Consider the following 15,999-nt stretch of genomic DNA (forward strand, 5'->3'; position numbering starts at 1 on the left):
GAAATACACCTTCCAAAAAGTTCACATTTTTTCTCGTCAGACCAGTATTTGTTAGGGATGCTGCCGATACCAATCTCGTTCATCCATGAGTCAAATGGTCGATACCGATAACGTTTAAATGTACTACTGATTATAATAGGAGTCACTAAGGTTTTTTCTTATGAAAGCAATTATCGGCTGATATTGATACCATGCTTTTTCACTGATATCATCCGATACCGATCGGTGGCCGATTTATCACCGCATCCCTAGTATTTCCCCAAAGGTTTTCGCGATCGTCAAGATTTTTTGGGGCAAAATTTAGAGGAGCCTTAATGGCTCTTATGGCGGCGTCATGAACACTGATCTTAACCAAGGCAAATGAGACCTGTAGTTCTTTGGATGAGGTTGTGGGGTCTTTTGTGACCTCTTGGATGAGTTGTTGCCGCTCTCTTGGTGTAATTTTGGTTGGCTGGCCACTCCAGGGAAGATTCACCCCAATTTTTTCACCATTTGTGGATAATGGCTCTCACTGTGGTTTGCTGGAGTCCCAAAACTTTTGTGTGACAAACGGGCTGTTGGGTGGTTTGTAGCGACAAACAAATGTCATACAAAGGTGTCAACACTAATTAGTACAGTAGAGAGTAGACTCTTTCTGTGACATTCCTCATGCACTGCGCATATATGGACATGGACTCAAACATGCATATAGAATAGATCACTGATATTGTATTATTGTATTATTATTGCATCCTGTTGGGGACCTTTTGCTTACTGGTAGAACTGGTTTTGGCTCTGGCTTTTTTATGCAAACTCAGCCCAGTCCAAGGTGTAACCCACTTGTCGCCTGAAGTCATCTGGAATGGGTTCTAGCTCACCGGTGACCCGCATTATAATGAGGACAAGCAGTACCGTATATATGGATGTTGTTATATTATTGTGTTAAATCCAACGGTTAGCACGCAGGCCTCACAGCGAGGAGACCCCAGTTCAATTCCACCCTCTGCCATGTATGTGTGGATTTTGCATGTTCTCCCTGTGCATGCGTGGGTTTTCTCCGGGTACTCCGGTTTCCTCCCACATTCCAAAAACCTGCTAGGTTACAATGTATAATTTTAGGTTAAATTGGTGACTCCAAATTGTCCATAATCAATTGTTGTTATTGCTGTTGTTGTCGTCTCACTTTGTATTATCCCCGCACTGTTTTCTTTTTTTCTTCTTTTCTATCCCCTCCTGCTCCGATACATCTGCTATGCTGCTTATTACTCCAAATTGTCCATAAGTATGAATGTGAGTGTGAATGGTTGTTTGTCTATATGTGCACTGTGATTGGCTGGCGACCGCTCCAGGGTGTATACAAGACAGCTGGGATAGGCTCCAGCACCCCTCGTGAGGATAAGAGGTAGAAAATGAATGAATGAATGTTGATATGAATATTTGTTGGTTTGTCTAAAAAGATGTCCGTTTTTTTATTATGCTTATAATGATCAAGAAAACGCAATTAAAAAGTAGTAAGTGTAAAAAGTATCTTTTGTATTTGTATTGGTGATATCGGTGCTGTATGTACTTGCTATAAAACATTTGTAGTATCGCCTTTTCTCAAATGCATATACTACAGAAAAACAATTATTCGCCGACACGCCAGATGGCGCTGTGACATATGTGTACTGTTTCTCCCACCATGTTACACCGGAAGTAAATGAAGAGTATTGGGTTTTTGGCCATGTGTGTTTTGTGTTGCGATGTCAATTTGACGGTTTAATAGTTTATCACATCTTTACGAAGTAAAACAATAACTACCAGCAGCCATGGGTAAAAAAGGCAAAAATGAAAAGAAGATGAAGGGAGCGGAGAAGACGGCTGCCAAAATGGAGAAAAAGGTTTCCAAAAGGTCTAAACGTGAAGAGGTAAAATAATATTAAGTGTATTAAATGTTTACTGTGCTGCCGCATTTACAACAACGTTAAATGCTATGAAAAATATTAGTATATTTATATATATTCGGTGGTTCAAATTGGTATTAAGGTGTTACTGCGACAGTACTGACATCGTTAATGTTTGAATGGTATTTATATGTGAAACCCTGCCCTTCATTTAGGAAGATTTGGAGGCTCTGATTGCTGAATTTCAGAGTTTAGATGCAAAAAAGACTCAAGTTGTGGAGACAGCATGCCCCCCTCCATCACCAAGGTGAGAGTGTAGTTTTTATATTTACATTAGTATTCTGGCTCCACTTAAAACATGACACATTGTTCCTGTACTTCCTGTACTAAGCCTGGAATCACTTTAAAACAAACACATGTATTTCATATACACAGAGTCTGATTAGTGTATTTACTGTATTTTTCACTTCTAACTTCATACTTTTCAGATTAAATGCATCCCTCTCTGCTCATCCAGATAAAGATGAACTCATCCTCTTTGGTGGTGAAATGTTCAATGGAAAGAAGGTAAATGAAATCACTAATAAAGGATTTGCAAGGTAAATTCCAAACTTGAAGGGTCAGAACGTCCCGCTGCAGTAATCTCTTGGGGGAAGTTGTTTTCACAACACGACCTTGGTTAGCCGTGGTGGGGACGCCGAAATCCAAAACTAAGAATATTGTTTGGGTTAATTCGGGCAGCCACATTCCAATAGACCGGACCCACCCTATTGTCCATTCTGGCCTCCCAATTGATCCAACTGCTTTTGCAAAGCCGAAATCTTCACCAAGATGGCGTCTTTGTTGTGATTGGCAGTCACAGTCAGAGTGTGAAGATTCACCACTGTTTAATTTTTTCGCCATTTGTGGATAATGGCTCTCACTGTGGTTTGCTGGAGTCCCAAACCTTTAAAATTACTTTTTAACCTTTATTGGAAAGTGCCCAAGCCAATCAGCAACAGACCTGTTATCATGGTTCCGAATAGGTAGATGTCTTCGATGTCCTCCATGGAAGGAATCGCCAGGCACATTCCAATAGACCGGACCACCCTATTGTCCATTCTGGCCTCCCAATTGATCCAACTGCTTTTGCAAAGCCGAAATCTTCACCAAGATGGCGTCTTTGTTGTGATTGGCAGTCACAGTCAGAGTGTGAAGATTCACCACTGTTCCATTTTTTTCACCATTTGTGGATAATGGCTCTCACTGTGGTTTGCTGGAGTCCCAAACCTTTAAAAATACTTTTTAACCTTTATTAAAACCTTTACTCAGCAACAGACCTGTTATCATGGTTCCGAATAGGTAGACGTCTTCGATGTCCTCCGTGGAAAGAATCGCCATGACCTTCCACTTTCCTCAACTGTCCATCATGTGGCAGGTTCCCCCAAACCTGAGCTTCTCGTTGAGAAGATCGTGTCAATTGTGTGGCGAGACCAGCAAAATAGTACATTTTTCCTCAATATTAATTAGGTTCCTCCACCTGGCAAGCTGCAGTTTAGGAGAGAAATGAGTTCCTCCAATGAATGAATTTGCTTTGTATTTGCTGAACCCTCACTGATGAAACTAAATGCTGGCTGTTATCCATTTTGCAGACATACCTGTACAATGATCTGTTTTTCTACAATATTAAAAAGAACAGCTGGCTTAAGTCCGAGATTCCCAACCCTCCTCCCCCGCGCTGCTCTCACCAGGTACATCACAAACTCAATAATAAAAATGTACATTGCTTTGATTCCAGTTTTTGTTAAGAGAACCACTGAAATCCAATGTCTTCTCTTACTGTTTTGCCCCCTCCCTCAGGCGGTTACAGTCTCCCAAGGAGGGGGTCAACTCTGGGTATTCGGGGGAGAGTTTGCCTCTCCAAACGGGGAACAGTTTTACCACTACAAGGACCTCTGGGTGTTGCACCTGGCAACAAATACCTGGGAGAACATCAAGTATGACGGCTTAAATGGCTCATTTAGCTCAACTTCACTTTATTGGAAAAAAGTCAACTATACATTTTATGAGCGCTATTGTTATTCTACTGTAATTCCAGTTAATTGAAGTTGATTATGATTTTTTTTCGTGTTAAATTTTTATCTAGAGCGCCCGGTGGTCCGTCAGGTCGCAGTGGGCACAGGATGGCCCTCAGCAAGAGACAGCTGCTGGTGTTTGGAGGTTTCCATGAGAGCACGAGGTAAAGTCCATGTTAATTTTTGACCAAGTCATCGCTGTATAATATACTCAGCATGTAATAATTTTTAATTATTATTATGTTGATTTTTTCTTAACAGGGATTTTATCTACTACAATGACATCTACTCGTTCTCACTGGACACCTTCTCTTGGTCACGCCTCTCTGTGTCAGGCACCGCCCCTTTACCACGCTCCGCCTGTCAGATGACTTCCATGCCTGATGGCTCGGGTGTCATCATCTATGGAGGATACTCCAAAGTGGTGTGTGTGTGTGTGTGCATTTATGTATTATTAAAAAAATAAAAATAAAAATAGCCTGTTTGTCACATAGAGACAGAAAAAGGACATAGAGAAGGGAACCATCCATTCCGACATGTTTCTCCTCAAGCCAGAGGGTAAAGATGGCCAAGGTACAACCGAATGTCATCATGTTGCCATCTTGTTGTGGTCTGCATTGTGAGATTTTATGTGTCTTTTAGAAAAATGGGCGTGGTCCCGGCTGAATCCCTCTGGTAACAAGCCACCGCCCCGCTCTGGTTTCTCCATGGCGGTGGGCCCAGCAGGGCGGTCCGTGTTGTTTGGTGGAGTCTGTGATGACGAAGAGGAGGAGACGCTGGAGGGTGACTTTTACAACGATATCTACTTGTATGACATGGTGAAGAACCGCTGGTACCCTGGTCAGTGCAGGGTGAGCTGCTAGGAATTCATTCATTTTCTACTGCTTTTCCTCACGAGGGTCGTGGGGGGGGGTGCTGGAGCCTATCCCAGCTGTCTTTGGGAGAGAGAGGCGAGGGTACACCCTGGACTGGTGGCCAGCCAATCACAGGGCACATATAGACAAACAACCATTCACACTCACATTCATACCTATGGACAATTTGGAGTAATAAGCAGCATAGAAGATGGATCGGAGCAGGAGGGGATAGAAAAAGAGAAAAAAGAAAACAGTGCGGGGATAATACAAAGTGAGATGACAACAACAGCAATAACAACAATTGATTATGGACAATTTGGAGTCACCAATTAACCTAAAATTATACATTGTAACCTAGCATGTTTTTGGAATGTGGGAGGAAACCGGAGTACCCGGAGAAAACCCACGCATGCACGGGGAGAACATGCAAAATCCACACATACATGGCAGAGGGTGGAATTGAACTGGGGTCTCCTCGCTGTGAGGCCTGCGTGCTAACCGTTCGATTTAACACAATAATATAACAACATCCATATATACAGTACTGCAGTACTACTCTCCCACGCATGCACGGGGAGAACATGTAAACTTCACACAGAGATGGCGGAAGGTGGAATTGAACTCGGGTCTCCTAGCTGTGAGGTCTGCACGCTAACCACTCAACCGCTGTGCGGCCTAAGAATATTTCAATGAGATTTTATTAAAAAAAATGAAAATTGCAGAAGGTCATTACTCAATATAACAGTTTGACTCATTGTGTCATCTTATACCTAATGAGTATACAAACATGTACCAATATGAATTTAGAATGGAAAAAAAAACCCATTGTAAAGTCACTTCACACAGAGATGGCCAAAGGTGGAATTGAACTCAGGTCTCCTAGCTGTGAGGTCTGCACGCTAACCACTCAACCGCTGTGCAGCCTAAGAATATTTCAATGAGATTTTATTTTAAAAAATGAAAATTGCAGAAGGTCATTACTCAATATAAGTAAAAGTAATGCAGTAAAAGTAATGCAGCATTTCAGAAAAAGAACATCATACCAACAGTAAAATATGGTGGTGGTAGTGTGATGGTCCTCGGCTGTTTTGCCGCTTCAGGACCTGGAAGACTTGCTATAAATGGACCCATAAAACAAAATAATTTTATTTGGATTGTAAGAGAGGCTGCACGGCAGTCATGTGGTTAGCCGGGAGACCTCACAGCTAGGAGACCCGGGTTCAATTCCACCCTCGGTCATCTCTGTGTGGAGTTTGCATGTTCTTCCTGTGCATTTTCTCCGGGTACTCTGGTTTCCTCCCACATGAAAACAAGGGTTGCGGAGGGTGCTGGAGCCTATCCCAACTGTCTTTGGGCGAGAGGCGGGGTACACCCTGGACTGGTCGCCAGCCAATCACAGGGCACATATAGACAAACAACCATTCACACTCACATTCATACCTATGGACAATTTGGAGTCGCTAATTAACCTAGCATGTTTTTGGAATGTGGGAGGAAACCGGAGTACCCGGAGAAAACCCACGCATGCACGGGGAGAACATGCAAACTCCACACAGAGATGGCCGAGGGTGGAATTGAACCCTGGTCTCCTAGCTGTGAGGTCTACACGCTAACCACATGACCGCCGTGCAGCCCCTGTTAGGAATTGACCTTTTTTTTTTAAGCCCAAAAATGAAGACCAGTTAAGTTTCTATTTCTCTCTCACTCTCTGTCTGTTCAGGGTAACAAACCAGAGAAGAAGAAACGTCGGCGAGGGAAGAAGGACGAAGCCGATGGGGAAGCAGCAGATAAGGCGACAGAAGAGGAGGGTCCTCAAGGACCCACTGAGGTCATCAAGGAGATAGTCACGGAAGACGGCACAGTCATGACCATTAAGGAAGTCATCCCTGGAGCTCAGGAGGAGGTGGAGGAAGATGAGGATGAAGACAAGGAGGAAGAGGAGGACGGTAAGACATCTCCAAAGTGTTCATGGGTTGATATGGTACAAGCATATCAAATAAATAAGAAGGCGCAAATCCGTTAAGACATTTAAAAACCAGTAAGAGAATCTTAAGGCACAGGTTTATTGCACAGTTTATTGCACAGTTATTGTATTTAATCATGGTTTTGCGCCACAATGCATTCGATGTAGCGGATGTCAAACATTAACAAGTTGGACTGTTTTAACGTTACTCGCCTCCTTTCAGTTTCAGCATCCGCCCTTGTGGAGCCCTGCCCACGGTCCAGCGCCATGGCGGCGATACGTCAGGGCAAACTCTTCCTCTACGGCGGCATGTTTGAGGTGGGCAACCGCCAGTTCACATTGAACGACCTCTACTGCCTGGACCTTCACAAGATGGACCAATGGGAAGTCTTGGTTGAGATGGACCCAAGTTAGTCAAGCCTTACCCAACAATAACCTGATACTGAAAAGGCATGGGAGTTTTTATTGGATTTTATGATTGACCACTTTTTTTTTTTTTTAGAGACCCAAGAATGGCTTGAAGAGTCTGAGTCAGAGGACGATGACGACGACGATGATGAGGAAGAGGAGGTGGAAGGAGGAGCAGAGGGAGGGGAAGAGGAGTCTGAAGAGGAAGGCAAGGGATTATTCTTCCACTTTTCCATTTTTCATGTAAATGCAACATATTTTCTAGACCAGTGATTCTCTATGTCAGGGGTCTCAAACTCAGTTTACCTGGGGGCCACTGGAGCTAAGGTCTGGGTGAGGCAGGGCCGCATCAGGTTTAAAAAAAAAAAAAAAAAATATATATATATATATATATAGTAAAAACAGGAAAAAAAAATAAAAATATTAATTATATTAATAAATATATATATAATATAATAGTCTTCAATGCTTCTGCTATACCCTCCACTTTTTCAGTGCTTTTGTTCTTTGAAAAGCTCTGATAAAACATGAAATTATTATAAATCATTCTAAATGAATTTTTATTTATTATTAAATGATTAAATGTTTAATGTTAATTTTTATTTTTTGACACAAAATAAGATGGAAAAATAAATAAGCAAATCAAAAAACAAATGAAACAAGTGAAACAAATTAACCAAATAAATTTTTATTCATTATTAAATTATTGAATAAATGTTTAATGTTATTTTTTTATTTTTCGACACAAAATAAGGTGGAAAAATAAATAAGCAAATCAAAAAACAAATGAAACAAATTAACAAATTAAGTTTTATTTATTATTAAATTATTAAATGTTTAATGTTAATTTTTTTTTTCGACACAAAATAAGATGGAAAAATAAATAAGCACATCAAAAAACAAATGAAACAAATTAATTTTTATTTATTATTAAATAAAATGTTTAATGTTAATTTTTTATTTTTCGACACAAAATAAGATGGAAAAAATAAATAAACAAATCAAAAAACAAATGAAACAAATTAACAAATAAAACTTTCATATCAAGGCGGGGGCCTCAAACTAGTGTCCCGCGGGCCGCATTTGGCCTGCGGGCCATGAGTTTGAGACCCCTGCTCTGTGTGCAACGAGAGCTCAGGTGTACCCTGGGAAAAGATGGGAAATTTGACTTTTTTGGTCCAACAGTGTTTATTTATTTAGTAGGGCTGTCACAAATAACACTTTAACAGTGGTAAGTAATTTATTTAATTAATATTTTCAGCTTAAATAACGAATTAAAGCAATAAAAAAATAGACCCTGTCTTTTTTAAGGGAAAAAAACCCTTTAAAAAATTAAATAATTTGAAAAATTAAAAATTAAATTTTTTAAATAATTAAGTTAACAATTAAAACCACACACAACAAAAAATAAGTAGAAAACGTCAAAATACATGTTTTGGTTGTAGCAAAAGTACCTTTCGGGTATTCTCGTGAGCTTGCTAGCCAGCTTCCATCAACGCGAAAGCGAAAGTGTCTAAGACTGCACTACTGATGGGCATGTCATACAACTTCCTGTCTGAACCATCCCTTGAAGCTGCATAACCACAACAGTAAAAATACTCTATCCAGATGACCACCAGCACCCAGCAGTGAAGGACGAGGAGACGATGACAGAGTACCAGACCCGTACAGAGCAATACTGGATCGGACTCGCACGCACCAACATGGGCCCAGATTCCAAGGATAAAAAGGTCGCCAAGGTCGCTTTAGCGATGGCTAAAGTCTTCTATGAAGATGGCTTGGACGACGCTTGAGTGTGCTTTGCCATATAGTTATGTTTTATACAGAATATTATCACCGCAAGGTATGTTTTTTTTTTAAAAAACTTGTGTGTCCATTCTTGCTGTTGAACGGAACAGATATCGGCTTCTTGAGTATTGAGTCGTTTTTTGTTCACAATCACAGGATTGCTTGCTGATACCCTCAGCTTCAATGCCGTCTGGCTTTAGGAACTGGAAAACAATTCACGATTGCTGCTAGCAAGCCAAAATAACCACACCTAACAGGCAAGATTACCTAGAAACATGATATATATATATATATATATGTATATAATGCACAATAACGTTCCAATAACGTTGGATGTTGCCATCCGTCACTTTCTTTCCCTTCTACCCAACCACTAGGTTGGTTCTAACTAGGTTCTAACATTGCTGTGTTGCCATGTTTTTGCAGTCTTCTCTTCCTATCTGTGCCAAGGTTCCCCAACCATGTTCTCGCAGCTTTTCTCTCACGTCCTCTCTATTCTCTATTCTCTGTCCCCTCGACTATTTACTGTGTGGTGACATTTCCAAATATTTAATAAAATACAACACAATCACAACAGGTGCATTCCAGTCTCACCTGTAGTAAATCAGTAAATAACCTGGAACTTAAACACGTCACACAAGCATCATGGTCAATGATAGTTTTAAAAAGGCTGAAAAATACATTATATTTTATAATAATTTCTATTATTGTATCAACATTTCAACTTTTTATCCTTACATTACACTTTTTTTACTTATTTGAAGTTTTGCTCTTTTTTGCTCTTTTTTGCTCTTTTTTTTAGAAAATAGATTTAAAAAGGCTGAAAAATACATTCTATTTTATAATTTATTTTATTTACTTTATAATAATTTATATTATTATTGTATCAACATTTCAACTTTTTTATCCTTACATTACAATTTTTTTTTTGTAGTTTTGCCTTTTTTGTTCTTTTTTTTAGAAAATAGTTTTAAAAAGGCTGAAAAATACATTATATTTTATAATTTATTATTTTATTTACTTTATAATAATTTATATTATTATTGTATCAACATTTCAACTTTTTTATCCTTACATTACAATTTTTTTTACTTATTTGAAGTTTTTTTTGCTCTTTTTTTTTAGAAAATTATTTTTAAACGGCTGAAAAATACATTATATTTTATAATTAATTTATTATTTAATTTATTATTTTATAATTTTATTATTGTATCAAAATTTAAACTTTTTATCCTTACATTACACTTATTTTTTTACTTATTTGAAGTTTTTTCGCTCTTCTTTTTTACAAAATATTTTTTTAAAATGCTGAAAAATACTTTATATTTTAAAATTAATTTATTTTATTCATTATTTTATCATTTCTATTATTGTGTCAACATTTCAACTTTTTATCCTTACATTACACTTTTTTTTTTAATTAGATTTGCTCTTTTTTTCCCAAAACATTTTTTTTCTAATGTCTGTTACAGGCGACTTAAAAATGAGGAAAAGGACCCTACTTTGGATACCCAGATTTATTTATTTAGAATTTAATTCCTTTTGTCCTTGAGCCGTGAGCAACTAAAATGTAAGCAAACAATACGCTCTCTCAACACTGTATTGAAAATGTCTAAAAGGTATTTGTCTCCATCTAGTGGTGGTCCTTGTTAGTGCAGTCAATAACAGGTATGCATTATATTGCCATTGTTTAGGGGGGGAAAAAGAATCTCAGTTCTTACAGTTTTTACGCTTTTGAAGACTTTATCTCCTCACTCGCCATGAAAGTAAGCATCTACGGTGACAGTGAGATGAATCAGAAAAAATGTGGGAGAGATTGGACAGCAGGCAAAGAGGTGGCTCTGTTTGGTGGAAGGAAGGATGCGGGCGGAGAAGGTGTTGAGGATGAGAGCATGACGTGTCGGTAAAGACATCAGTCACTGTTGGAGCACCGGTCTATCCTGCACTGACCCATTTTATCATCTGAGAAGAGGCTGTTGAATAATAGAAGAGTAGAAAAGATGGATGAGAGTAAGGCTGTCTTCCTCTTGTTCCTTTCCCCTGCAGTCCCTGTTCTTGACTCTCCTGCCTCCCCCCCCCCCTCCCCTTTTTAATTTTAACTCTGGGACAAAAAAAGGATTTATAAATAACTCTGATTTTTTTTTTAGGTGCCTTGCTGACGTGGGGGAAACGTAGTATGTATTGGATGGGTGTGCAAGCAGTGTGTGTGTGTGAGAGATCTTTCCAGCAATGGCCGCATATAGAAAATTGTGTGTGACATCACCAGACCTGATCGCTGGAACAACAGGCTTTTATTGCAGGTATAAATCATCCCATAATGGTCACAATAATAACATAATGGTAATAATCATCAGGGTACCAGACCCGAAGGAACAAATTGCACTTTTATTCGTCTATTAATAGTCAATACATTAGTGATGGTGCCGCAAGGCATGCTGGGTAACCTTGCCGTAACTGTTCTCTTTCAATATAAGATAATTGAAAAGTTACTTGAGCTAAAAATATTCTTAATTTGGAATGGTAATGGATGGTCTCGCAACCAAACCAGTTAAAAACCGCAGTCTTAGGTCGCTACTGGACTTGGACCTTTTCAGTCCCAGTCATAGTAGGATTACATAAAAAAAAAAAGGTAATTTCCGCAAAAAAAAGATTTCCGCAAAATGTTGTCGAGATGTCCATGGCGCTGGACTCCATTAGAGTCGCTCTGGTGTCCAACTTGGGTTGGCAGTTGTAGGTTTGCAGCCAGAGGATCGCAGGTTTGAGACCCAGGACTAAAATTTCTAATAAGTCTAGGGCAGGGGTCTCAAACTCAATTTGAGACACATGCTAACTCGCAAACTTGTTATTTATTATTATATTATTATAACTAAGTTATTTCCTTTAAACTTAAATAGCCAAAAACTTACCACTTCCACACAGATAGGGAGGATACCTATTAACAGTTATTTAACCTTTAACATGAACATTAATCAAACGTAATAATTTTTTCTGGGTACATGATACCATACAGCATCCATATCAAACTTGCGCGGGCCGCACTAACATTAAACTTTCATATCAAGGCGGGGGCCTCAAACTAGTGTCCTGTGGGCCACATTTGGCCCGCGGGCCGCGTGTTTGAGACCCCTGGTCTAGGGTGTACCCGGCCTCTCGCTCAAAGTCAGCTGGGTTAGGCTCCAGCATACCACTGCAACCCTAGTGAGAATAAGCGGCATAGAAAATGTATTGAAGTATAACCTAATTCTACTGATATTTTTACTAATACTACTACTAATAGTACTAGTTGTTTTTATTATTATCAAGAGGATGCAATATGCCTCTCACCTTATGTTGGATGGGATAGGCCGTATAGCTCGGGGGTGGGCAAATGTTTTGAATCGCGGGCCGCAAAATATAGGTGGTCATGAAACATACTTGCTCACAGTGCAACAAAGCAAAAAGCAAAACACATCCTAAGCAAGTTAACACATCATATATGTACTTTATCAACTACTACATAGCTGAAAAACAATAACAAAGCACTAAACATACCACGTCACTTCAAATTGTTATTTCAAAATGCCCGCAAGGCATGCTGGGTAGTCCAGCGGCAACATAGTTGCTCGCGGTGCAACAAAGCAAAAAGCAAAACACATCCTAAGCAAGTTAACACATCATATATGTACTTTATCAACTACTACATAGCTGAAAAACAACAACCAAGCACTAAACATACCACGTCACTTCAAATTGTTATTTCAAAATGCCCGCAAGGCATGCTGGGTAGTCCAGCGGCAACATAGTTGCTCACGGTGCAACAAAGCAAAAAGCAAAACACATCCTAAGCAGGTTAACACATCATATAGGTACTTTATCAACTACTACATAGCTGAAAAACAACAACAACAAAGCACTAAACATAACACGCCACTTCAAATTGTTATTTCAAAATGCCCGCAAGGCATGCTGGATAGTCCAGCGGCAACATAGTTGCTCACGGTGCAACAAAGCAAAAAGCAAAACACATCCTAAGCAAGTTAACACATCATATATGTACTTTATCAACTACTACATAGCTGAAAAACAACAACAAAGCACTAAACATAACACGCCACTTCAAATTGTTATTTCAAAATGCCCGCAAGGCATGCTGGGTAGTCCAGCGGCAACATAGTTGCTCACGGTGTAACAAAGCAAAAAGAAAAACACATCCTAAGCAAGTTAACACATCATATATGTACTTTATCAACTACTACATAGCTGAAAAACAACAACAAAGCACTAAACATAACACGCCACTTCAAATTGTTATTTCAAAATGCCCGCAAGGCATGCTGGGTAGTCCAGTGGCAATATAGTTGCTCACGGTGCAACAAAGCAAAAAGCAAAACACATCCTAAGCAGGTTAACACATCATATATGTACTTTATCAACTACTACATAGCTGAAAAACAACAACAAAGCACTAAACATACCACGTCACTTCAAATTGTTATTTCAAAATGCCCGCAAGGCATGCTGGATAGTCCAGCGGCAACAATGAGAACTATGAAAAATAAAACATTGGATGAAAATATCAGCATATTTACCAAATACAATTTAGAAACACACACAAAAGAGTATAAATTCATAAAAACTTACTTTTTGAATTGACGGTGAACATAGCCAGTGATGATGTCATCAACTTCCGGCTGTAATTGACTTAATCAAGGTGATGTCGTGCCTGATCTCATTATAAGACTACACACACACACACACATATATACACATATACCGTCCTCCCACACATCTCTCCTATTTCCACCAGTGTGTTTAGAGGCCTTAACCTTAATCCCTAACCTCCTTGTGATTTTATTACCGTAATCTGGCCCGCAATGGGTTTAGCACTCCAAGACGCTGTATAGACAGAAGGACAAGGACAACAGTGGAAGGACCGGTGTGGGAGGAAGGGCTGTTGAAGGGTTGATAATCCTAACTAGAGGGGATTTTAGCATCATTTGTATCGCTGCCTTGTTCTCTTTTGGTGTTGATTCATCATGGAGAAGAGGTGTCTGTTCATTCATTTACATACTGTACAGTATCAACACAACGATGGACACTTTAACAGTTTGTCGAACATGCAAACGTCACACAGAGATGGCCGAAGGTGGAATTGAACTCGGGTCTCCTCGCTGTGAGGTCTGCACGTTAACCACTCACCACTGTGCAGCCTAAGAATATTTCAATGAGATTTTATTAAAAAAAATGAAAATTGCAGAAGGTCATTACTCAATATAACAGTTTGACTCATTGTGTCATCTTATACCTAATGAGTATACAAACATGTACCAATATGAGTTTAGAATGGAAAAAACCAAACTCCACACAGAGATGGCCGAGGGTGGAATCGAACTTGGGTATCCTAGCTATGTGGCCTGCACGCTAACCACTCGCACGCCATTTATCTTTTTTGTTGACTAAATTAGTACATGACTTATGTTTATATATTTTATTTTTTATTTTATTAATAAAGTACTAAGTATGTTCCAATAAGGGTTTTATGCGGCCGATACCGATCCCGATAATATTTTTTGAATGATATCAGCCGATACCGACCAATGGCTGATCAATCGCAGTGACTCTATATAGTATATATGATTACAACACAGCTGCATGGTGACCATGTGGTTAGCGCACAGGCCTCACAGCTAGGAGACCAGAGTTCAATTCCACCCTCAGCCATCTCTGTGTGGCGTTTGCATGTTTTCCGGGTACTCCGGTTTCCTCCCACATTCCAAAAAACATGCTAGGTTAATTGGCGACTCCAAATTGTCCATAGGTATGAATGTGAGTGTGAATGGTTGTTTGTCTATATGTGCCCTGTGATTGGCTGGCCACCAGTCCAGGGTGTACCCCGCCTCTCACCCAAAGACAGCTGGGATAGGCTCCAGCACCCCCGCGACCCTCGTGAGGAAAAGCGGTAGAAAATGAATGAATGAATTATACGGGAGCCAGGGAACGACATTTCGTTGGCAATTTCACTGCTGTGTTATTGTGCAATGACAATAAAGGAAGTCTATCTATCTAAATCAGGGGCCTCAAACACGCGGCCCGCGGGCCACTAGTTTGAGGCCCCCGCCTTGATATGAAAGTTTAATGTTAGTGCGACCCGCGCAAGTTTGATATGGATGCTGTATGGTATCATGTACCCAGAAAAAAATATTACGTTTGATTAATGTTCATGTTAAAGGTTAAATAACTGTTAATAGTTATCCTCCCTATCCGTGTGGAAGTGGTAAGTTTTTGGCTATTTAAGTTTAGAGGAAATAACTTGAAGGCTACCGTTTAGGTCGCTAGCTCTCTAGTTTGCGAGTTAGCATGTGTCTCAAGACCCTGCAGTTGCACAATATGTTGTAAATAAAAAGAGTATAAATGTGACTATAGTCGTGTTTTGTCATGTCTACAGGGCTCTAATAATGCTTTGTTCATTTTAATCTGAAAAAAATAATTTGTCTACCCACCAACTATATGTGGTTTCTTAAGTTTTTATTATTTGCCGTTTTATTATTATTATATTTATTTATTACTGATTGATTGATTGATTTTCTTTATTCTTGATTTGTTTATTTATTTTTCATCTTATTTTGTGTAGAAAAATAAAAAGTAAGATGTTTGAGAACAGTGGAATGTTTTATCAGAGCTTTTCTTGTAGATAATTGGAACCAAAGCGACGTTTTTAAATTTTTTTTGTTTTTAATAAATGCGTTTTTTTTTTTTTTTTTTTGGAAAACCTGATGCGGCCCAGTCTCACCCAGACCCGAACTCCAGTGGCCCCCAAGTAAATTGAGTTTGAGACCCCTGATCTAAATAGTCTGTGAATTATGTAATAAATAGATCCCAGCTTGTCAACGTTTTAAGCCTATGGATTCTACTGTTATTGCTGAATTTATTTCAACCAAGATTTAAACCCATTTCAGAGACACCAGCTCTTGAACAGATGTGGATTCCAATCTGATGCGGCTTTTACTGTAAATTTGTATTATTCCCGGGGGGGGGGTCCATTTCCTCCCCCAGGCGGTGTTTTAGTAGTCTTATTTGAATTTCATTCA

At 39.3% G+C, this 15,999-nt stretch overlaps 2 protein-coding genes across 2 annotated transcripts in view; both read left to right on the forward strand.

Annotated features, from left to right (window-relative positions):
* Nucleotides 1-1,667: 1,667 nt before the first annotated feature.
* On the forward strand, nt 1,668-9,506 carry klhdc4 (kelch domain containing 4). The gene is made up of 13 exons (XM_058075508.2): nt 1,668-1,886; nt 2,078-2,169; nt 2,351-2,429; nt 3,494-3,592; nt 3,702-3,838; nt 3,988-4,080; nt 4,178-4,340; nt 4,411-4,489; nt 4,559-4,767; nt 6,494-6,719; nt 6,960-7,145; nt 7,239-7,352; nt 8,753-9,506. The coding sequence occupies exons 1-13, from the start codon at nt 1,788-1,790 to the stop codon at nt 8,935-8,937; spliced, it is 1,761 nt and encodes a 586-aa protein (XP_057931491.2). The 5' UTR covers nt 1,668-1,787; the 3' UTR covers nt 8,938-9,506.
* Nucleotides 9,507-11,066: 1,560 nt separating this feature from the next.
* Nucleotides 11,067-15,999, forward strand: part of jph3b (junctophilin 3b) — a 49,948-nt gene continuing 45,015 nt past the window's right edge. The window contains exon 1 of the mRNA XM_058075211.2: nt 11,067-11,232. The gene's annotated coding sequence lies outside the window, so the exon portion shown is untranslated. The remainder of the gene's footprint in view (nt 11,233-15,999) is intronic.

Source organism: Doryrhamphus excisus, linkage group LG1 (assembly GCF_037039965.1).
Source record: "Doryrhamphus excisus strain RoL-2023G ecotype Guam linkage group LG1, RoL_Dexc_Guam_v1.1, whole genome shotgun sequence".
Lineage (NCBI taxonomy): Eukaryota > Metazoa > Chordata > Actinopteri > Syngnathiformes > Syngnathidae > Doryrhamphus > Doryrhamphus excisus.

Bases quoted from the DNA above. Each gene is read 5' to 3' on its own strand.
- klhdc4 (XM_058075508.2), top strand. From the start codon at position 1,788: ATGGGTAAAAAAGGCAAAAATGAAAAGAAGATGAAGGGAGCGGAGAAG. The intron at 4,490-4,558 runs GTACAACCGAAT...TGTGTCTTTTAG, and splicing joins AGAGGGTAAAGATGGCCAAG to AAAAATGGGCGTGGTCCCGG. The intron at 4,768-6,493 runs GTGAGCTGCTAG...CTGTCTGTTCAG, and splicing joins GGTACCCTGGTCAGTGCAGG to GGTAACAAACCAGAGAAGAA.